At 39.4% G+C, this 23,346-nt stretch overlaps 1 protein-coding gene and 1 non-coding gene across 2 annotated transcripts; both read right to left on the bottom strand.

The window, feature by feature from the left end:
- Positions 1-4,628: 4,628 nt before the first annotated feature.
- On the bottom strand, positions 4,629-19,517 carry KPNA4 (karyopherin subunit alpha 4). The gene is made up of 16 exons (XM_010716979.3): positions 19,338-19,517; positions 18,227-18,316; positions 18,117-18,146; positions 17,979-18,031; positions 17,609-17,704; positions 17,408-17,493; positions 15,647-15,733; positions 14,270-14,439; positions 14,138-14,182; positions 13,291-13,422; positions 12,916-13,044; positions 11,514-11,618; positions 10,428-10,499; positions 9,669-9,831; positions 8,477-8,571; positions 4,629-6,549 (listed from the first exon to the last, which is right to left on the bottom strand). The coding sequence occupies exons 1-16, from the start codon at positions 19,500-19,502 to the stop codon at positions 6,451-6,453; spliced, it is 1,617 nt and encodes a 538-aa protein (XP_010715281.1). The 5' UTR covers positions 19,503-19,517; the 3' UTR covers positions 4,629-6,450.
- Positions 12,254-12,563, bottom strand: LOC116217070. Its single transcript, XR_004160997.1, has one exon.
- Positions 19,518-23,346: the final 3,829 nt, after the last annotated feature.

Genomic DNA, 23,346 nt, shown 5'->3' with positions numbered 1-23,346 from the left:
GGCAGCCGTTAACAGCGCCCCCCCCAGCTCTCATAACGTAAATCGCAATTTGCCCCCTCAGGCAAACTACAGTTTCTCATAGGTGCTCCCTGTGCCACGCCTCAACACGTCCTAAAAGCGGTCTTCCAAAAGACATCCTTCCCAGAAGTGGTACAGAGCAGCAAAGAGAGACGAAAGAAAAAGGAAGTCAAAATGACAAAATATGAGAAACTGAACTCATTATATGAAGAACCGTATATCTTGGGTTTGTGGAACCAAAGCAGCTAATAAAGATTAAAGCAGCACAAACTTTTTACCCTGGTTTTATTTCCAGAGAAATTTTGCATACTGGTATTTTACAGTATGGATGGCAGTATTTTATATATTTGTTTTGCAAATATTTTTTTTCTCTTATTGTCCAAACAGGGTACATTTCTTTCCCAAGCTCTGTAGCTTCATTACATATTGCATTTAATTATTCCACATGTCCAAAAGCAGAAGTGCTGCTCATTTGGTTTGCTTACATGCCCAAACCATTCCCAGGAACACATCACAGAGGATGCAGGTGCAAAGTATCTCAGGTCAAGCCAGAAATCTGCCTGAGTTGAAATTATCCGGTTTTAGAAGTTGCTTGCACTGCCAAAATCATTTAAATCATGTATTCTCTTTAATTACAGGTGGGCAGATCCCTGCTATTTATGTTCGTTTTGCCAGCTGATATTACCAGACACACGTGTACCTGCAGACTGTGTTCAACTTATCCCCTGCCTCTACATCCTAGTCACCCAGCAGCTGCAGAACTCAGGCACCCATCACAGAGGTGGCCTCATCCATTTCCAGGATGCTCAAGCAGCCACATGGGCTCGGTAAGAATCCACCAAAGAATAACCCAGAAAATGGTTTCTCAGAGAACAGATATTGGCAGCACATTTCATACGAAGTCAGAGATGAACTTGGATACAGAACATGTTCACTCACTAACAGATCACAGAGACAGTAATTCACTTCTTATTACAGAGATGTCACCCTGAAGATTTTATTTACTATTTGAGCAAGAAAAAAAACAACTTAAGCCAGATACAGAAATCTTTAAATCTAAAAAGTCATTCTCTCCTTCAGTCTGATTTGTAGAAAAAGTTTCAGCCACGTGGATGTTTTGTTGCTAGCAACACAGAGGCAAATCTTCACTAATTGAAATTTTGGGAACAAGTAGTACCTTTTAGCAGAACTCTGCAGCTGACAAATTGTTATGAGCAAGACAGTGGGTCACTGTTCTATCTGCAGAGATGACAGCCTGCAGTGTGCTAATGCCAGAGCCATTATGAAAGAATAGCTTGAGACAGCTCCCTTCAGGCTGTGCTAGTAGAGTCTGCTGCAGTAACAGCCTGATAAATCAATCATAGCCCATCCAATTCAGATCGCAGAAACATTACAATAGTAACAAAGTTTTGAAGATGAATAGGTAGTGCAAAGTGGGTATCTCCAAACGTCTACAAACATAACAGAGGCACAGCAACAGAGGTATCAATTGTGTCTTGGTACAAAAGAGTCATCTGGAACACAGTTCAGCAATTAACCTCCTTAGAAAAAAAGTCTGCATTTCTGTGCTTACGCACATTTAGAAGTTATGAGGAAACCCTTCTTTGGGTTCACAATACAACCAAGCTGTGAATGTCATGTTTCTTGAGAGAAACTTTTCCATCTCCTCAATACTCCTGTTTTTGTCACGATGGATGGAAATGTACTGCTGCTTTACTCAGAAACCTATTCTAAATCCTCTGCAACTTCACCAAAGACCTTCCAGTAATCTACAGTGCCTGAAAGAGTCCCAGTGGCATGGACACTCAACCTGGAATTCAGTTTGTTTCCAGGGTGCAGGGACTACATAATACAGAATATATATATAAATTCCTTCCACTACTCCCTCAAAAGTCTCAGGGAACAAGATACTAAAGAAGCAGCTCAAACAAGGGAGCTTTTAACAATAATTTACAAAACAGCCGATAATCTGAATAACAACATTCAGTGGTTTATAGCCAGTTTATTCTTAAGTACTTACAAGAACTAAAAATTCTCAAGATGCTGCAACATTTAATTTGAAAAAACCCTATTCAAAGAATGACACACATGCTTTCTCCTGCTACCTATATAAACAAGTGCTGCCAGTACCAAGTCTGACAACAAGCACATGCTTTTCCATTGAATTGCACAACTTCTGTAACATATTTACAGATAAGACTGCATTCAGAGCTTCCCACATCTGTCATTTCAATGTTATTTTATAGACACTTAAAGTCTATCAAAAATATTTTCTTTAAGCTATTAAAACTGTTTTAGGTAGAGTTCTTCTTAGCTTTGGAGCACACAAAGCAGCAGAATAAACACAGCAACCCCATTTCAAGGGATTTACAAGTAATAATGGAATTGCTTTATGGAAATTAAGTTTCCAGTCACTCTTCTGTAGGTACTAAAGCAACGTTAACTCTTTCAATAAACCATGTGCCTTCTGAGTTTTACTCTGGCAGTGGCTAAAACCTGCTATTACCAAGAGTTTGTAAACTCAACACATTTTCTGCTACTAAGCTCCCTTTCATAAAGTCTATTTGATCCAGATGCATGACTTCTGTAATTGCTTCCAGCCTTGTGACCAATATTCCTGCCAGTAATTTGGTGACATGCAGAGCTGAGGAAACATTTATAGTTAAAAGTGGCAAAGTCTACAAGTATTAACATGAAGACATTCTTAATTATAAAACAGCAGAAGTAATTCAGCAATTTAAGCAATAAACTATACGATAGGAGTTGTTAACAAATACATGCAGATTTCTTCACTTTCAGTAAGAAAATGCCACTCTTCTTTCTCCCTTGCACATCCACAGCTTTTTTTACTCCATGAGGGTTTTGAGATTGTGTAAAAGAGGATTCCTCACTGAAGAGATCAGCTTCTCTTACTCAGGACTAAGTTATCTTAGCCGCAGTTTAATTAGCAAAACCAACTCATTCCACAACCAAAACAGACAACTTACCAAGGCTGCTTGTGATCCATCAGATGATACAGCTGCACAAAGAAAACATGAAAGGCATTTCCCCATTCAAGCTTCATGCATCCAACAAGTGGCTCTCTGAGGCTGAAAGGCTTCACACAGCCAGGAGCTATTCCACAACCAGGAACGGGAGAGAAAGAAATAGGGTCAACTTCTTTTAGGCTGTTTGTTCAGATGAAGCCTAATCTTCACTTCACAGAGCTATTCCTCCTGGTTACATCAGCTAACTCCAGCCCTAAAACCCCAGGCAGCTATTTGTCTTACAATGCTGCTCCTTGGAATTACAAGCCTACCTGGAATAGTTTATGCTAGAAATTAACTTCTGATCTTTCATTTATTTATTAAACCTCTACTATACTGAATATGGCTTAACAGCTCTTTTTGTACTTCAAAATACTGAAAAAGCAGGCTAATATATGGCCCCATCTCTGCACATTTGGTTATCTTTCTTAGAGCTGACCTGGAATCAAGAAGTTAGCAACTGCATGATGACAATCTAAATATCACAGAGCAGCATTCCACTACGGAACACTTGAGAAGGGCACTTCATGTCTTATCTCTACTGTTAGAAAAAGAAACATCTGAGTTCCTTCTGCCAAAAGAGCATTTCCGTCGTTCTGTGATGTTACAAGCTAAAATATATCCAACATTACAGAGACACAAAACTGACTTGTGGCCATCACCCCAGCGACAAGGCTGCACCCTCAGGTAATTCTGGAAACTGCCATTCCCGTTTCCAAGCTTTTACCACCTGATTGGTCTTCCAGAAGTAAACCTTCATCCCACACCTCCCGCAACTCCCCTTTCCCCAGGAATATAATTACCTTAAACGGAAGCTTTTTGGGGGAGAAAAAAAATAAAAGGCATTAGCCAAACAAATTCACTCCAGCCTTGACCCCGAAGAAGTCCGACTGCTGCCCCCCAGCGGATGCTGGGCTATTTAACCTCTCAATATTTCATACTAACAGAGCAGGGACAGGAGCTGCTGAGAAGCAGGTGAATTTCCTGCTTTAGCCTTTTTGGATTTTTAAATAAAACACTGAGAACGCTCCGTGTAAAAAGGTACGGGCTGAGGGTAGAAGAGCAGAGGGTTAAGGAGATTCTATGCAAGAGTGTAACAGCAGGAAGAGGCAGCAGGAGTGCTGTAGGACCTTGCCACAGTGTTGTTTTCCTTTTCTTCCTCCTTCAAACCTACAAATTGCTACAAGTACCTATTCTCCTCTCACCTCTACCAACAACGCAGCAATCTTCGCCATTACACCACACTACAGAGACTGTGTGTGTGACGTAAAATTTCCCTTACAGCACATCAACTTCTCCAAACAAACACGCATCACACTAACTATTCCATCCCCCCTAAGAGGTAGTTTGATCTTACACGAAAACACTCTTACTTCAGCTAACACATAATACATAATTGGGTGAAGCAGAAATTTACACCTTAAACCATTGCGCCAAGCCCACATAACACACTGCACTATGTGCTGATATACGGCGTGTAAACCAGTCAGATGATGGAGCAGGTGTAGCAGTAACAGAGCACTGATCTTCAGCACCTTTTGAAGAATAGTGGAGTGCATACACAAAAAGACACGCTCAGTACAATACTGTTGCAAGATTTAATGTTTATTTCCCCAAGACAGCCTAGCCTGCACTCTACTTGGATAAATTTCACAAGCTAGTTTCCGCTGCTTCTAGTTTTAAACTTTAACCATGTTTCTGATGACAAGGAATGCTGCAAAAATACTCTAGTCCAACAAAGAGTTATGATCACAAAATAATCTTTATCCATTCTACAGTGTTTCAGAATTACCAGTTGATTTTAAAACACAAGGTAGATATAGATGCTAATGGTGGCTAATCTGGTATGTTTTATTATAGCAAACTGTTGTTCATGCAACACTTGTGCTCAAAGGGGAAGGCACAGCATTTCCTACAATGAGCCACCTTATAAAGAGTTCATTTTGTACAAATTTGTAACATCACCTTTAATTTAGTGTGCAGAACCTCAAAACTGAGGCATTACTCCAATTATAAAAACACTTGCATCGCTTTTGTGCAAGTTTTAAAAATACAAAGTTCTCTCTAAAGTGGCTCAAAATAGATTGTTCATGGCTGCCTACATCTAAGATAAAAAGAGTCTAAAACAATTGGATTAGGCATATTAAAGGTGTTCAAACCATGACTTGATTTGTACATCTATTCACACCTCTTTTTCGGTCTTTATTCAGCAGTACATATGCACCAAATTCCATTTTTAGAAGTTTCCATATCATTTTCATAGAAAACAAAGTTTGAAAACAAGTAACATTGAAACACAGCACGGTATTCTACCACAACGGAAACATTTGGTTACAGGACTCAACAAAATCTAAAAATGAACTATGCTGTAGATTACCACATGCAAAGGTCTTCATGTTATCTTTGAAAATGAAAAGGATGAGATTTTATTACCACATTTTACTGCTTTCTACTATTATGGTAACTTGTGTACTGCAACACAGTCTATTTGAAGGGAAATGTATGATTTTTTTCATGCAAAAATCTACAAATTAGTTTTGATGATATGGAAAGCTTTTCATAACATCAAACATTCATCTGGTGCAAATGCACAGGGAAGCCTTCCTGAAACTCTGACTTTACAAACAACTAATAAGCCATACAGGAAAGAACGTAAAAATAACTGAAAGAAAAATAAGAGGGGGAAAAAAAAAAAGAAAAAAGAAACACAGGCTGCAGGAGTAAACCAGAGTCTGCTGCTAAACCGGTCTTGGTTTCGTGTCCAGTGTAAGTTAACACTTATGAACTCATTTTGATGATTTACTAGGTTTTATTATCAGCCCCCTGAAGGCGAATCAAGCTTGCATGCGTTCACATACAGCATCACAACCATACTCTCGTACACACGCCACTCCAGGACTAGGAGTCTGCTTCATGACTGAAGAGCCCCGTATTTGAAACAAGTCTGGATCCACAGCATCGAGTCCAGACATTCATTCAGTGTTGTCCATTCACACGGTGCTTCATAGCAAGGCCTGGGCTCATTCTCCTTGGACTTATATGGGCATCCTATTCTCTTATGCTTACAAGGCTTGATGATGGTAGTACTGCATTTCCCCCCAATTGCTCTAGTAAGTCATTGTTCCTTCTCAGGCACTGAAGATCTTTGACCTGTAGCCCTTTTTCTTTGAACAATCTAAATAAGCATTCAGTGTGAAGTTTTTCATTACATTTTGCCACTCATTCTCACTCGCACCCACTCGCCATCTTGACTTCATTTGGGCTTTTCTGTGATTCCAAATGAAATCTTCACATTTTCTTTCCCGATTTAATGCAGCAGCGGATCCCATGAGCCAAGATTGATGGATCAAACCTTTTTTTTTTTTTTATTCAGTGCTGCATTGTACCTAACTTCCAAAATACCACTCTAAAACTGGAACCCTTCTGCTGGTACATTGGCAGATGAATTGAAACCAAATGTTCCGCCTTGTATTGCTTCCGGTACAAGGCTAGGATCTTCATCAATCTGCAAAAGAACAAGAACATAATAAGGAGGAACAGAAGGACAGACTCATTAAAGTGACAAACTCTGTCTCTCCACCTATCCCCTTCATTGCATCAAGTTTTCCCTTCAACCTTCTCCCCCAACCAGGCAGTGCTATTATGATGAAATAATTTAACCTGAAATGCTTCAGATTTAGCAGATACACTACATGCCACCCGGTAGTCTCATTTTAAAAAGTTTCCACTCTGCAGAATACTGGAAAGTATTCTGTTGGTCACGTATCAAACTTATTTGTCAGCTTATCAAGTGTCCCTGGTCCTAGAAACAGACCAATAATATTTAAAGAGCAAGTTGAAATAGCAGTTTCAGCTTAAGTAGGTAGAATACAGGTTGCTAAATTGGTAGTGTATTAAATTCCAAGTCTTGCTATATACACAGAATCTGAGCTCCTAAAAAGGACTTACTGTTTACATTAAATAACAGACTAGCATTAAAAAAAAAGGAACCTTAAGTGTAGATAATGTTTGCATGTTCTAGAGTTTAACCATTTCTGCAATAATATGCTCCCCAGATCTGTCTAATCAAGTAGAAAATCTTCACTTCATGATGCAGACTGACATTATATCTCCTTTATGTGTAGCGAGCATCTTTTATAATTTAAAGTGCACAGAAATCTAATACCTTTGTTTGATTTACACTGCATGTTTAAACTGAAAGTGACATTCCTGATCAGCATGTTTTTACTTTCATTTGATGCCTACCTCTGAAATTATTAGAATATTCAAAACATTTTTCTTATTAAGCAGAATCTTGAACTCAGTACTCAAGTCAGCAAGTAGGTTAGCAGATGTGAAATAGCAAACTTAAAAGCTGACAGCTAGAAGAACTACTTGAAGCCTAGTATTTCATTCCCCTACAGATAAGGCTTAAATTAGGTATCAGACCTTTAGACACTTCATCATGAACAATAGAAGATATGCAGCAGGTTCATATAAGGGCTCATTCTTCACTGAATCTGAAGTTTACTATAAAATTTTGGAGATCTAACAACAGACTCCAAAACCAAAGGGTTGGTTTATAATAGAAGGGTTGGTGATAACAATAAACAAAGCATGCAGAACCTTAGCAGTGCAGAAAGGTATTAAGATAAACAAGCAACCCACTGAGCAGTGCTCTCCAGTAGCATGGTTGCAGAACATGACATATCCTGAATGGAGATGAGTCAGCCAAGCCTTCAGACTTCAATACCCATTTAAATAGTTTCCTCTATGCTCCTTATCTCACTGAAGGTGACATGTAAGCAAAATCAAGCACAATACCCCTATGTTTATCACATTGTTGAAGAGCACATCAAAACTTTTTAAGCAACTAGTTCATGCTATTGCCACTGTGACTATTACAGTGCTATGACATTTTAGGTGCCAGTGGACAACTCCATGCTTCTCTTAGACTACACACAGGCAAGTTTTTTCAGAACCCATAATTATAAGGCACAGGATCTATGCAAGTGAACCAACCTTCCACATAATGCACAAGACCAGCTTAAGGCCAGAGCAGCTCACGTGCAGTGATTATTTCTGCAATCTGTGCAACTGCACCACTCAGGAATACAGATCAGGACAGTGCCTATTGCTTTAAACAGATAAAGAATTTCAAGAGCTGGAAAACTCTAATTATTGCCTATATCAACTATTTAGAAAGGCTGTGACATAAGTTAAAATTCTATAAGCACTGAAGCATGAATGCCCTGAAATAATTCTGCAAATTGGCTTACAAACATGCAATAGTACCCTAACTGCATATCAGTCCATTGGATAGACTAAAAAATTCTGGTGGAAAACAACCCAACAAATGCCAAGCTTCGGAGCTGCTGTCTCCCTCTTGAATCTCATTTATGCAAGAAAACAAATGATCACAAAAGCAGATGTCAGAACTATAACACACTTACATCATCTGAAGAGAAGAACTGATCAATGATCTCATAAGCCAGTTTGTAGATGTCTTCATTTTCATGATTTTGTAGCTGTTCAATTTTCTCCAGGCCTACACAAAAGATGCAGTCAAATCAAAATACTAAGTTGAAGTAAAACAACCTCCTTCACTCTCCTTAAGGTCTCACCATACAAAATCATTAAAAACAAACCCAGATACAAAGTAAAACTCAGTAAGAAGCTGTTAAACCTACTTGAATGCTTAGGCATAAAAGCTTTAGAGACTGGACAAAATGTACTAGAGGTTTTGAAATACACACTACAAGACCAGAAAAGGTCAGACAGAAGGCCAGTCCCAACAGTTATGGTGATCCCTTCTCTTCCCACTTGGAGTGGTTAGGCCAGTCTTTGGAAATAAGGGCAGAGGAGATGGAGGCACTAAGCAGTGGTTTGTACCCTCAATTCACAGTTGTAGCCACAACCCGTGACATTCCAAATCATATGCTCTGGGTAGCGCACATGCCACTGCTTACTGATCTGCAGCTTGATTATATACCAACCAGCTCCTGTATACAATTTTTTTGGCAGACATGAGTGAAGCACGCATCTATGTTTTAATGTTCTGACCAGCAGAGCTTCAGGCACGAACGCCTCTTCTCCCTCCTGCCACTCTCACTGAATTAAGCTTTCTTCTTCTTTCAAGATTTTGTATTTTAAGATTCACTCCATGTTCACGATATCCCAGTTTTTACTTGTGCTTAAGCTTAGTATCACTGTTCTTTCATCCTGAAAGACTGTTAGTCAACTTAAGTAGCAACTAGCATACAGAAAGTCTGAAAGCCGTTAAGAAAATAAAGCTGTATTTCTGCAACTTGTGTGCCTTATTATTTTATTCTCCCCTTAAAAAGAAAAAAACCACCCAGACACACTTATGATTAAGGTAAGCAAGTTACCCACGCATTTACAGATAATTTGTCAAGTACACTGCATTACTAGAATAACTGATGCCTAATGAACTTGACTGCCATACACCAATTCCTCCATGTTTTACTTGATCATGAACTTAAAACAGACAGAAAAAAAATGATGTTACTTAAAAAAATAGATTTGCTTAAAACATCTGTGCCAACACAGAGCCCACAGCACATACACACAGCAGGAGGCTCAACAATGTTCTTAAAACAGTATAAAAACAACTCAACTTCATACCTCCGCACTCTTCAATAAGGTTGGCTATGGTTTCTGCTTCATCTTCAGCCATTTTTAATATATTACTTAGTCCATCCAGAACCACTTGCACAACTTGTGCATCTTTTACTGTTAGCAAATTGCAAAAGGGAGGAATTACGTTTTGTTGAATTAAGTATGCCACCTAAGGATAAAAAAGAAAAAAGGTAGTGATCTCAACAGTGCAACAGAGACAAAGCACCAGGAGCACCCAAATGTAAGGAAGTCAGAACACTCAAAGTTACCCATCAGGACAAAAGCAGTCTGTAGAAGACACATTACACTGTTTTTTTTCATTTATAGCATAAGAGAGTAAACGTATCGACTATGTTAAAAATATGTTTCGAAAGGAAGACTGCTTAAACAAACAGTAGATACTGTAAATTTCTCAGCAATACAGAAGAGTCTGAACTTCAAATAATGACACAATTTTATATTCTGAGTTAACAAGAAACTATTGTAACATAGTTAACATTTTTATCCAAAAAAATGGTAAAAAGATACTAATGCTGAATGATCAAGATCCTTATCAGTGTGCAAGCAGTTACTCATAGCTGTGAGGCTATCCTAACAGAGGGACCTCCACCCAGCTCCCCACTGATACGGCCATTCCAAAACCAGAACCTAAGTTCGCTTCTAAATCTCTTGTGGAAAAGGAAAAAAAATGACTTAAGCAAAGAATAATTTAGATATTCATAATCCTGCCGCAGGATTTATGTCTGGTCATCAGGTTTGACTCACTTGGTCTTTTCTTCCGCTGATTGTTAAATTGCTTATTGCCCAAGCAGCTTCTTTCTGAGTACCAAAGTCACCCTAAAATACAACAGCAAATAGAAATTACATCAGATAAGAACTGGAATTATTATATTCTAGTCAAAGCTTTAATTTGCTACTCTTTATTCTGCAGGGTAACATCGTATCTTCCACCAGAACCTTCTGCAGTGAAACACTCGTTTCTCACATTCTTTATCAATAGTTGCCATGTTACAGCAAGAGATAAGTGGTGAGTGTTTGTTTTGATAAACATACTATGTGCACTACATATGGCACATACTATAACTGGCTGCCTCTGAAGTTAAGACAGCAAGTTTTCCTACTAAGTTTAAAAAACAGAAAGGTAGCCCCTAACTCTTTTCTCAGTGACCTCACTGAGATCATGATTCTCATGGTGGGTTAGAACTATTTGTAAACAGATATTTGTTACTTAGGGGAAAAAAGTATTTCTTCACTCTTAACCCCAAGCTCATTCCATCTTCATCTTGACTACAAACGAGGTTGGTGTTTCTGGCTTCTATTGCCATGAAGCAGCACACCTGTATACACCATGTTCCCATTTCTGAAGTAAAACTCAGAGCATACACTCTACAGCTACTTTATACATCCATTTATTTTTTGTTGATACAGTTTGAATTGTTAAAAAAACCAAAGAGATGGGACATCCTTATTCCATAACCTTAACCTTTGGCAAAGCACTGGGAACTACTTCACAGTTCTCCATCCACATGTATTAATTTTACGTACAGGCAAAAATTTCTGCCCCCACTCTTCAGAAAGAAGAAAGAAATTAACAAGACTAAAAGGAACTGAGAAGGGGGAGGATTTGCTTCTTTCTCCAGTACATTCATACATTTTTGTGCAGTTCTTCACAAAGTACTATCCAAAACAATAACACATATCTTGCAACATATTAGAAGTGCCCAAAATTAAGGTTTATCACCCCCTCTTCCCCATCCCCAAGTTTACAGTATGATGTAAAACATGAAACACGAAATTCACTGTCATTTTCCCTACTTAATGAAATGAACTGTTAAATCCTTCTTATCTCACCTTATCTAGAAGATGTATTATCATTGGAACAAGGTTTGCATCTATTACTGCCTGAACTTGCTGCTGATTTCCTGCAGTGATGTTAGATAGAAACCACACTGCTTCCTGCAAAATAAAAGGTTTTGAGAAATTAATTCAAACTGTATTCTGTATTTTATTTCCATCAGCAAGATTTTACATTCACAGAATCATGGAACGGTTTGGGTTGGAAATCACCTTTAAGACTTCTAAATCCAACCCTCCTGCTATAGGCAGGGACACTTCCCTCTAAGCCAGGTTGTTCACAGCCCCATCCAGCCTGGCCTTGAATGCCCCCAGGAAGCAGGCATTCACAACCTCAGTGGGCAACCTGTTCCAGTGTTTCACCATACTCACAGCAAAGAATTTCTGCCTAATATCTAGTCTGCAACTTCCCTCTTCCAGTTTAAAACCATTTCCCCTCATTCTGTCGCTACCTGCCTTTACAAAAGTCCCTCCCCAGCTTTCCTGTAGCCCCTTTCAGGCACTGAAGGCCACTATAAGGTTCTCCCAGAGCCTTCTCTTCCCCAGGCTGCAGAGCCTCAGCTCTCTCAATGCGTCCCCCACAGGGGAGGTGCTCCAGCCCTCTGATCATCTTTGTGGCCCTCCTCTGGACCTGCTCCAACAGCTCAACTTATTAAGCATGATTTTCTGGACAAAGCTTTCTTTCAAGATGAGATTCGACTTCCCAATTTCTGTACTTAAACGTTCAACTGAGTCTCTTGGATCAGATCACAGGATCATTTTCATTAATGAACCTGTTAGAGATTTAAGATGCCTAGGCTTGTCTTGGTGAGCTTGTCTTGGGCTTTAATCATTGGCAATGTTGGAAAGTAGGACCCTAGAATTTAACAACATGCCTCAGATGCACTCCGGAATCAGCACTTCATTGTCAGTGCCCCCATTTAAAGCCTTCTCTATACAAGCATGCATGCACACACACACTCCCCATCCTCCCACCCCATTTGACTCTGTTCCTCACACACAATCCATTCAAAGAGACATCCAATTATCTCCATTTCATCACTTCCAAGAGAGTCAGTTTAATTAAAGTGACATTTCACATATCAATAACCCTAACATTTATATCATTCGCCAAAATTACAAGATAAAGCATTAATTTCATAGGAATCATAGGAATTCATTTAGAAGAATCAGAAAACAACCATTCTTTGTCAGGAACAAGTTTGTAGTTCCTTAAGAGATTTTTCTATGGTTGTTAAATTCAAGAGGGGAAAAAAAAAAAGTCATCATCCATTTTGTTGTAAAGCTGGCATTTTGTAATTAGTCATTACTCAAATCTCTATCACACTACATTATGTGGATTCCAAAACAGCTAAACCAAATGTAAGGGCTGTATCATTCAAACTGTGCAATTACATACCTTATTAATTTTTTCTTTGGGATGTGTCAGAAGTGCTGGAAAATGTGAAAGGGCTTCACAATTCAGAACTACCTGTGTCTGTTCATCAGTACCAGTGACAATGTTTCCTACCGCCCTCAGCGCAGCAGTCTGAAACAAAACACTTTCAGTTCTTGCAAACAAAACATTTCCTTTAACCAGAAAGAGCAAAGATTTTTCTAACTGAGCATATGCTACAGCTTCAAGCAGTTAAAGAGGCAAAGTATCCTATGTAAATGATGTACCATATAAGAAAAAGTACTCTTTAAAGTCCATCATGGACTGTAAAAAGAAATAAGCTATTTTCTCTAGCATTGCATTTTGAGCAACACTTAAAAAAAAGTTAACTGAACTCACTTGCACTTTCACTTCTTGATGACTGAGAAGAGGAACCAAATGAGGGACTATTCCAGAGTCTATCACCATCTGGATCTGTTCATTGCCAGCATCCGTTAGATATGAGAGTGCCCAGACTGTATCTACCAATATCTAATAAATAAAAAAACACATTCATTTGTTGTTACCACAGAGCTATCATCATTAAAAACAAAGAATTGATGCAGCAGATTCTTGTTCATAACCTCCTACTTTGATAAACTTAATGCTCTCCAGTCTCTGGAAGTCTGAAATAGTTTAAGCATATTTAAACATTATGGTAAAGCACTGTTGCCATTAACTTTACCAACTCAGCTACAACTTCATTGAAGAACAATTCTTAACTCCAATTTCTGGTTAGGTAAAAAGCTGACTTCTAATTCTAGGGAAGTTAGTCACTTATTTTACAACCTATGCTTGTATTTAGCCTCTGATGCAATCTAATACCTGCTAACATGCTCACATTTTCTTCTTATTTACACAGATTTTTGTTATGGTTTCAAGCTTAAGTGGTAGTCATAAAAACCCCTACATTTACGTGTTACCAGATGCTTACAGAAAATGAAGTCAAATTTGATTTTGTAGCAGGATGAACTTTATGAACGGAGAAAAGCTGATTCTCTTCAAGTACATTCAAGTAAAGACTTACAGAGAGAGAAATACAAGGCAAAAATCGTAACTGCTGCTTAAAATCAAATATGATAATAAGCTTACCACAGCGAGATAGATTTATTCATTTTAAAAAGAGCTACTGAAGTATGGGAAGCTTTATGCTTCAGCTAAAAAGCTGTACCAGAACACAAAGCTATTTCAAAGCGGTATTACTTACATTTACATCTGTGTGGTGAATTAAAACACAGAGGGCTGGAAGGATCTAAGAAGAAAAAGAATCATTCCACTGTTATTTTTAAGGCATTCAGATACTCAGCTTTGCTTTAATTACAGTGAGCAATTCAGTCACCTCCTGAATGGTTTCCATTGGCGGAGGAGGATCTTTGTGACGGCACAAGTTGACCATGACCCAAGTAACATTTCTTAAGAAAGTTATGGGAATAGATGGGCTGATGAAGGACAGCAGTGGTTTCACTACTCCAAGGCTAATAACGTAATCTCTACACTGGGGTCCATCACCTGTTAAAAACATCAAGAGGGAAAGAAAACAAAGGTCATCCCATTCAATTCACACAAAGATAACGGCACAACGCTGGTCACCTTAATCTAAAAACACACTCCAAATTCCTAATGGTAATCCTGAAGACTCTGTATGAGTAGTCAAGACCAGTTTACGTGTGTCCTGTTGTTTGGAAAACAGATCTGTACCACTGGTTCTGCATACATCCAACAAAAGAACAGCTACGTTTGATTCATAATGGCTACTCAATAAATCACATTGGATCCAGTCAGTCTTCAGCATCCATGCTTATGAGTCAGTCTAACTTCTATACATTTAAAATTCAAACAATTAAAAATGCATACAAAGTTTAGGCCTTGTGTCTGTGCCTTAACAGCCTGCAGTTTCCCAGGTCTTCCTTTTTCTCTTTCTTGAACAGGGGAGTGATGTTTCTCACTTTCTAATCACCAGGGACTTTGCCTTACAGCCATGCTTTTTCAAATGTGCTAAGAGTGGCTTGGCAACCACACCAGCCAGTCCCTCCAGAACCCCAGGATGCATGTCATCTGGTCCCACAGATAAATACACATGTGGCATCATGAAGTGGTCTTGGAACTGCTCCACTCTTACACTAGGATGGATTTTGCTTCCCTAAACCCACTCTTAGAAGTTCAGGGACATACAAGCATACAGTATATTTCAGGCAGTTACAAAATCAAGCTTTTTATTGGCTTGCTTCTTAAGACTTGGCATTTCTAAAATGTCAGATGGAAGAAACCTCAGTATGTCAGAAATCACAACTTCAAGCACTACAACTGCAATCTGGATTGTATAGCATCTACAAGCACTGGCTAAAGCCTGCACACAAAAAGTCAAAGACTGAATGATCACAACTTATCTACTATTCAATATAACATGTGAGCGCAGGCCATATTTCAAAACACAATGCAAAACAGGTTTCATTTTAACAATCTACATGCCTGCTTGACAATAATTCTCCTTTTCCTGTATCTGCAAAGAAAGCGTGCACGCATATGCTTTGGGGTGTACACCTTAGATGCATGACAGAGAAAACAGGAAAGAGTTAAGAACAGAGTGACTGCCAAGAAAGGCTGCTTACTGTCTTACAGCTGAACATCTCAGAGTTCTGACATAAAATGCTACCTCGTTTATTCATTCATTTTCAAAAGGAAGTCAGCAATTTTTAGTGGCAGGAGTAACACAAACCTATGATATTGCCTAAAGCCCACACAGCTTGTTCACAAACATTTTGGTGAGGTGAATGCAGCAGTCTCAGAAAAAGTGGTACAGCATCTGAAAAATACAAACAAAACACCATGCAATTGTTAAGGAATACATATCTGAGAAGACAAAATTACTTAACTCAAAGTTTCGTGAGACTTTCTCCTTGTGGTTGAGAATTGGTCAAAGCTCTACCAGATGATACTGAATTAAAACACTGTGTAACAATTTTTCCTTTACTACTTGTTCTTACTGAGCTTAAAATAACCTGACATTTAATTTGCTTTAAGCCTCAAAAAGTTACCAAAGCTTGTCAGAACTCCAAGCTGAGTTACACTCATTATACACAGAAATCCAGCACTAACTTTTTTTTAACAGAACCAATTGCAGAGGTAGCAACTGTACAGCCAGCCTCACTCATTCAAGTTAGCCAACTTAAATCAATAGATTATTGACCAGCAACGTAATAAGAGGGATGGACATGGATTTGATCTGCTGCAATCTTACACACTGTCCTCCTACCACATCACTACTCGTAGTGAAGTATGCCCCAGTTGCTAACCAGAAATCCACCCAGCCACTTAACAGCTAAGATGGTGCTAAGAAATAAGAAATAGGTATATTTTTTAAACATAAAACAAATAACATACAAGCTGCAAGAAGCCTGTAACTGTTTAGCACTAAAAATGAAAAAGAAACAATCTACTTTAACCACTGAAGTGAAACGGTCAGCTACAGAAAATACAAAACATTGACATTTCATTGTTTAAACCACACTGCACATTTGAGAAGCTGCATACTTACTACACTGAATAAAGTTCCAAGTAGCACTAAAAAAGCCAATATATGATTGCAACGCTGGGAAAAACAAAATCAAGTATAATTCTGTCTTTTCATTTTTGGAAACATTGTATACTTAATCAGCAGTAAGTAACACTGCAATATGACACTTTCTACTCATTAAAGGTAACAGCATCTCATGTATTGTAATTCTTGTGGATTTCTTCCTCGGATTTTAGGCAAAGTCAGTATGTTAGATTCCTTCAGGGTCTCAGGAAGCTCTGCAGACACTTCTATTTGGCTTTTTCTTTATAAAAAAGAACTTAAGCCACATTTCAAGTACAGAAGATAGATCGCTTTATAACTCAGATTCCAAGTACAAGACAAATTCCTTCCCAAACTTCAGGCTCCTCAAATCACAAAGGCTAGTGTTTTTTCTTCAACTCAACTTAGGAAAAGTTTCATGAGATGCATTCTCTAGACTTGGTTCACACTTTTCTTCTCTGTTCACAATTAGATGGGAAATCCCCTCATGGGAGACTTTTTTTTTTTTAAATTATGTTTGAGAACTGAAAACCAGCAGATATCAACTCTGCTAAAATAGTGTGAGTTCCCAGAAGAGATTACTCACCATCAGGAAACCCAACTGAATTTAAAAATCTGAGAAAATGAAGAACAAAAGCAGATGTGCACTTCAACTGATGCTGCTTGCCAGAGAAGAAGTAGAACTTCTGGCAGGAGACTTCATGGACAGGTCCTTCAGCGACGGGCCTGTGATTGACAACTCAATTTCAACCTGGCTATCGCATGAAAGGACCAACCCTATCACACGTGGACTGGTGAACATGCTTGAGATACAGAGAAACGGGAGTGTGGATGCGATGCTCTTTACACTATCGTTTAAATCTTGTTTTTGTGGAAGCTATGGTGCATGCTTTATCAACCATCAAATAGTACTGGACTTACTAGATTGAACTACGGCCTGTGTTTGTTCAGAGGTTCCAGATGCAATGTTTGTCAAAGCCCACGCAGCTTCAAACTGTAAAGAAGGACTACAGAAATAAAAAGAAATATATTGTAACATGAGTTTCCAATCAGAACATACAGGCACATTAGCTAAACACTAGGAATTCCCCCAACAATACCTGGATTTGTAGAAATACTTACTTGTCATCTCTTTCAAGACAGTGCACTAGAATAGGTAATATTCCTGATTTTATTAGATCATCAATTGGTGGATTGCGATCACTGGAAAGCAGTTTTCTGTTTGAGAAAATAAGAAAATACAAAACTCAACAATCACAGAATGAGAAGTGAGGACTAGAAAGGGTCACTGAAGGTCATTTAGTCCAACATCCTGCCCAAAGTGCAATTATTGCTAACACTACATCAGGCCAGTCATTACTGATTTAAAAAAAAACCAAATCCTTAAGTGACATACCCTTCTTAGTTAAGCTAGAATACACATGGTCTGAATTCAACTGCATGGTTGAATGAAAGAATGAAAACAGTACATCTGAGAGAAGTGTCTTCTTACCTTGCAGCTTGCACAGCACTTAACTGTATACCCTGGTTGTCACTTGAAGCATTCTAAAATAAAAGAAAATTCAGCCTTTTCACATTTGTCAACACAATATAAATAATGTGAGGACAACAATTATTATTATTTTTTTACCTGTACTATTGCTTCCAAAGAAGTGTTTTGCTAGGAAAAATAGATACAAAAGCAGTTAGAAATTAGCCATCTCTGAAGGAAAAAAGACATGGTTTAGAGTTAATTCTTACCACTCTGAAGTCACCATCTATATCAGAATCTTCACAGATATCTTCATGGGGAACATTTCTTCTCTTTAGAAGATGTTCGTCTCTTTTGTTCTTAAAAACACATTAATAAAAATTAGATTTAAGGGATGTGTGGAGTGTTAAGAAATGCTTTTTTAAACCAGCATCTTAAGTGTGTCTTCACTGAGACTATTAAAAGTTCCAACACTCAAGAAGTTAGAGGGAAGCACACTTTGGAAATCACTTTTTATTAGTAAAAATGCCATCTTGTTTCAGCTTCAACAGTAACTGCACTTCTTCTAGAAGTTTCATATGTACATCCATCAATGCTGACACTGTAACTTAACTGTTAGTATTTGTAACAAGACCAGGCCATTCCCTGAAGTTAGATTTTCTGAAGTAATTCAAGCTATAACGTGAGAGAAAAGTCAACTTATTTCCAAAAATTCTCAACAGTTGTATCTTCACACACATCCTTGCACTGTTTCACTTGTGTGTTAAACTGCTGCTCTGGGAAAGAAAATAACTTTCTGTCTGTAGATATTGAAAGGAAAAATCCTAGAATGGCCTGGGTTGAAAAGGACCTTAAACATCATCCAGTTCCAACCCCCTGCTATGTGCAGAGTCACCAACCAGCAGCCCAGGCTGCCCAGAGCCACGTCCAGCTGGTCTTGAATGCCTCCAGGGATGGGGCATCCACAGCCTCCTTGGGCAACCTGTTCCAGTGCTTCACCACCTCCTGTGTGAAAAACTTTCTCCTAATATCTAACCTAGACCTCCCTGTTTCACTTTAAAACCATTCCTCCTTGTCCTTAACAAAAATGGTAAGCCTTTCAAAATCTTCAAAACTAAAAAACTTGCTGCAGGAACAAGAATTGTTCTTCTAAGACTACAAATAAAACTGCATTTTTAAATGCAAGTCTTCAAGTACTGGGAATGGTAACCAGAGCTTTCTTCTAAACCAAGATACCTCCACAGAATTAGTAAGGATTAACAGTTGAAGCATGGTGTTCCCTGTGGACTGTAGAGTTACACACAAGCATTTTATCTATTTAAAAGTAACCAGCATCACCAAATTCCATCCAGTAAAAAAAATAATACTAGTTTATCTCACCTTTCTTAACTCAACGACAACTTCATTCCTTTGTCTTCTCATAGTCTGAAAAGAATCAAAACAGAAGTACATTATGATCTGGTCCTGGGTTAAGTGATTAAGTTTTTGCCCAACTATTTTCAACTTCATGCACTTTGAACAGTATTTATACACACCAGACTTCATTTTCACTATTGAAGCAGAAATCCAACAGGAGATGAAGTAACCAAAGTAAGGAACAAACAAACAAGCACCTAGAAGGGCAATATCAGATGATGCTGTTTGTAAAATATAACAGTGCCAAGGCAAGCTAACAGAAAGTAGAGTGGGATTGCCTGATATTTATAACTCTTTCTCAATTCAAGATTACTTGTTGTTTTTTTCCCCCCACTAAAAGAATACCCACCAGAATACATGAGGCCAAAACCCTGAGCCAGCAGTTGTCACTTCTGTACTCAGCACAGACCTCCCTCCAGGCTTAGGTAAAGGGAACGTGAAAGCTATAAAGCCTCAACCATAACACTTATTTCCCTGCCTTGGGCAACACATTTATGAATAAGTTCAAATTAAGAGACTTCGTAAGCAAAATTGAACTACAACGTGCAAAACCAAACTACAACTGAAAAAATAATGTTCCACAAAATCCACATAAAACCTTTCATACAGGAAAAACAAACGTATTCTCCTTATCCTGTCCCATTTAAAGCATTCAGAAAATAATGTAAATATACAAAAATTCATTCCCTTGTGAAAGGTATTAACAAAAAGAAAATAATCTATAGTGATTTTATCCTATGCTTCAAAAGCTGAATGAGTTAGAACAAAACTGCATTTTTACTGTGAATGAAACATTTCCAGAGAAAATCTGGAATTCCAGAGCATGAGGGACTGCTTTAACACTGAATGTAAGGGAAAAAGCAGCCAGGGGAGCTTCTGATCAGCAATAAGGGACAGCTCGGAAGGATTAAAAACAACTTTTGGGAATATAAGCATTTGTATTGAATGAAATGGACATGAGATCACAATCAAGCTTTCAGCTCCGGGCAAGGCACTGCACCTTCTCGAAGGAAGGAGTTAAAAGGAAAAGAGGGCAAGAAGGGATGTGAGTGGAAAAGAAAGTGGCCTTGCACTGCTTTGCAGGCAGAACTTTTCATTGCTGGGGGCCAAAAATGCATTTTGTCAGGAGAAGAACAGGCAGAGGACAGCAGTGGGGAACTTTCCCATTAAATAAAGGGCAAAGCAAAGGAACACACCTAATGCAGCTGCAGTACATAGCCCTGCCAGGTGAGAGTCGCTACCAAGTACAAAGGGTCCCATATTAAAAGCACCAAAGCCAGCAGCCAGGAGATGTGCAGATTTTAAAGGATGTTAGTTCAACAGGCCAATCAAAACCACAGTTAATAGAGGAGCTCAGTGCTGCTTACATGCATGGCCTCTTCAACTTTACACCTACAGAAAGTCACGGCACCAACACAAGGTCAGCAGTTAGCACTCTCTGGATGCAGATAAGCTCTATTTCCTATGATGGGCTCTGCACAGGTGGCCATGGGATGGCAGCCCCAGCAGCTCCAGGCCTCAGTGCCTCTGGGTGAAGAGCTGCTGCTTAACATTCAACCCAAACCTCTCCTGTTTGAGTTTTCTCCCTTGTCCTGCAGGGAAAAACTGTTGCTAACCAAGAAGGAGACGGACTATATCATTTCAAAGAGCGAGTGGAAATCTGCATTGCTGGGAAACCAATTGTAAAGGGAAATGAAACTATAAGGGTTTTTTAAAAGCCATATTGTCACAACTACCAGCATTATGACTCGGATGGTAGCACATCCTCATTCAGGAAAAGCACATATGCACACATGTAACAGAAATGGGGAGAAAAGAGTGGAATTAAAACAGATACTCTGAGCAAAAAAGTCTTGGGCACAACTTCCACAAAGTTTCTTTACCTGGAAAAAATAAAAGTAACGTGTAATGATCAGGCTTCAAAACCCTGTGAATCCATCAACGCTGCTGGAAAAGGATTCTCCCTCCAGAAAATAAAACCACCCAAAAAGAAACAAACAAAACAACCCAACAGAAAACTGCCAGCACTGTGGCTTCAGTTTCTCTCAGAAAAAATTTCTCTCTGGTTCCGAAGAGCACCTGAAAGCCATGGAATCACAGAAGCCTCTGCACAAAAGACAAACCACCACTGAAGAGCAGTTGATCAAAGCAGGGCTCCCTCAAGTCACTTCCTATGCAAGCAGTGCTGGGTTGATGAAGAAGCTGCTGTTGGTTTGCCCTGCCACTGCTCTGCCTTCCAGGAAAGGAAAACACACAAGAAGGATGAGATGAAGTCAATAAGTTTCACAGTACTATCATCACTGCTGGGAATGGAATAGACTGCTCTGAAAAACTCAGTAACAGCAACATTCAGATAAACTTGTGTTGTTTGTCAGAAAACATCTCAAAGAAATCAGGGTGCACCGCTTTCCTTGGCAGATGGCATCATACAGCTGAATTCTCCAGTGTCACCTTCGGCTCTGGAGAAGATCTGATGTGATTGTTGTACTGCTCTGAAGCAGTCTCACCTTGCACTAACACAACCATTAGCAAGCAAGCTCAATTTACAAGTTTCTAGAAACCAATTTCTGAATGCTCCTTCCTTGGCAACTGCTCCACTGCATCACTTCAGGACGAATTCATCTGGCTCTTTCACTCACTGGATCCTGCGCTACATCAGAAATCAAGTCATCAAATTTATTTTCATCAACCTACCGCTGCTACCCCCTTTTTTCAGTATATTTAGCTCTTAACATTTTTATCATAAGGGCTATTTTCTGACCATAAATCACCACTGAGCCCTTCAGCTTATCAGTACAATCTCGTGTGAGCTGCAGGATGCTGACACGTTCGTGTTTTCCTCAGCAACGCCCAATACAGAAGTGTTTCTATGTCCCACACTCAGGAACAGCTCAGACCCATCAGCCCAGCAGGCACATACACCCAGAGCTAACACACCCTCAGCCCTCTTCCACTTCTTTCTCCAACCCATGCTTCTCAAGAACTCGACCCTACCACACACACAGCTGGAGTAGCACGCCTTCATGCTTTCCTGTTTGCACTTTAGGGGAGGACTGCCATCATGAAATATTTCATTTGAGCACCTACTTGCATCCCTACAACAGTAGTGGGTGGGAAGGCTGCTCCATACCCACAGCAGCCAGTACAGCCCTCACAGGTATAAAAGCATCACAGAGTGGCCTAGGTTGAAAAGGACCACAATGCTCATCCAGTTCCAACCCCCTGCTGTGTGCAGGGTCACCAACCAGCAGCTCAGGCTGCTCAGAGCCACATCCAGCCTGGCCTTGAATGCCTCCAGGGATGGGGCATCCACAGCCTCCTTGGGCAACCTGTTCCAGTGCTTCATCACCTCCTGTGTGAAAAACTTTCTCCTAAAAAGGCCCTGAACTACAAAAGGAAGGGTGAACTCTTTGGAGCTGTATGTAAGCTCACATCTGGATTTGGTAAAAATCCAGAACAGTGACTTAGGCCCTCCTTTATCCATTATTTCCCTCCTATACTAATTCTGATTCACCTGCAGACTGCAGCAGTAAAGTCTGCTCTCAAGATCACCCATAAAAATGCTGCAGACTTTTAAAGCAAACCATCCCCACAAGGTCCCACCAGAAAAACACATCTCAGCTTTTCCCACTTTAGACATATAATGGGAACTCCCAGTCCAAAGAAATAAAAGTAATAAAATAAAAAATAAAAATAAAAAGCAATGACGCTGCCATTCTGGCTTTTTTTCCCTGGAGAAGCTGCGTACTCCGACTGAAACGCTTTATAAAAACAAGTCTCTCGGTATGACTTTTAAACAACAAAGCGTCTGAGCTTCCTCACAGAACTGCAAGTCAGCGTAACGGGACCTATTTTTAACCGGGGAGTGAGATTCCTGCTCTCCTTCAGTTCCCTCAGCCCCCCCCTCGCATCCCGCTCTCTCTGAGGGGCAGCGCGGGGTCCCTCGGACACGCGGGGCGTTCGCCCCGCGCGT

This window comes from Meleagris gallopavo, chromosome 11 (assembly GCF_000146605.3).
Source record: "Meleagris gallopavo isolate NT-WF06-2002-E0010 breed Aviagen turkey brand Nicholas breeding stock chromosome 11, Turkey_5.1, whole genome shotgun sequence".
NCBI lineage: Eukaryota > Metazoa > Chordata > Aves > Galliformes > Phasianidae > Meleagris > Meleagris gallopavo.
Note: the sequence above shows the minus strand (reverse complement) of the source record. Positions and strands in the feature narration are given on the sequence as shown.

Excerpts from the sequence above, each read along its gene's own strand:
- KPNA4 (XM_010716979.3), bottom strand. The coding sequence starts at position 19,502 with ATGAAGTCTGGTGTGTATAAATACTGTTCAAAGTGCATGAAGTTGAAA. Across the intron at positions 17,705-17,978 it reads AGTGCTGTGCAAGCTGCAAG|AAAACTGCTTTCCAGTGATC; the intron begins GTAAGAAGACAC and ends TTTCTCAAACAG. Across the intron at positions 6,550-8,476 it reads AGTTCTTCTCTTCAGATGAT|ATTGATGAAGATCCTAGCCT; the intron begins GTAAGTGTGTTA and ends GTTCTTTTGCAG.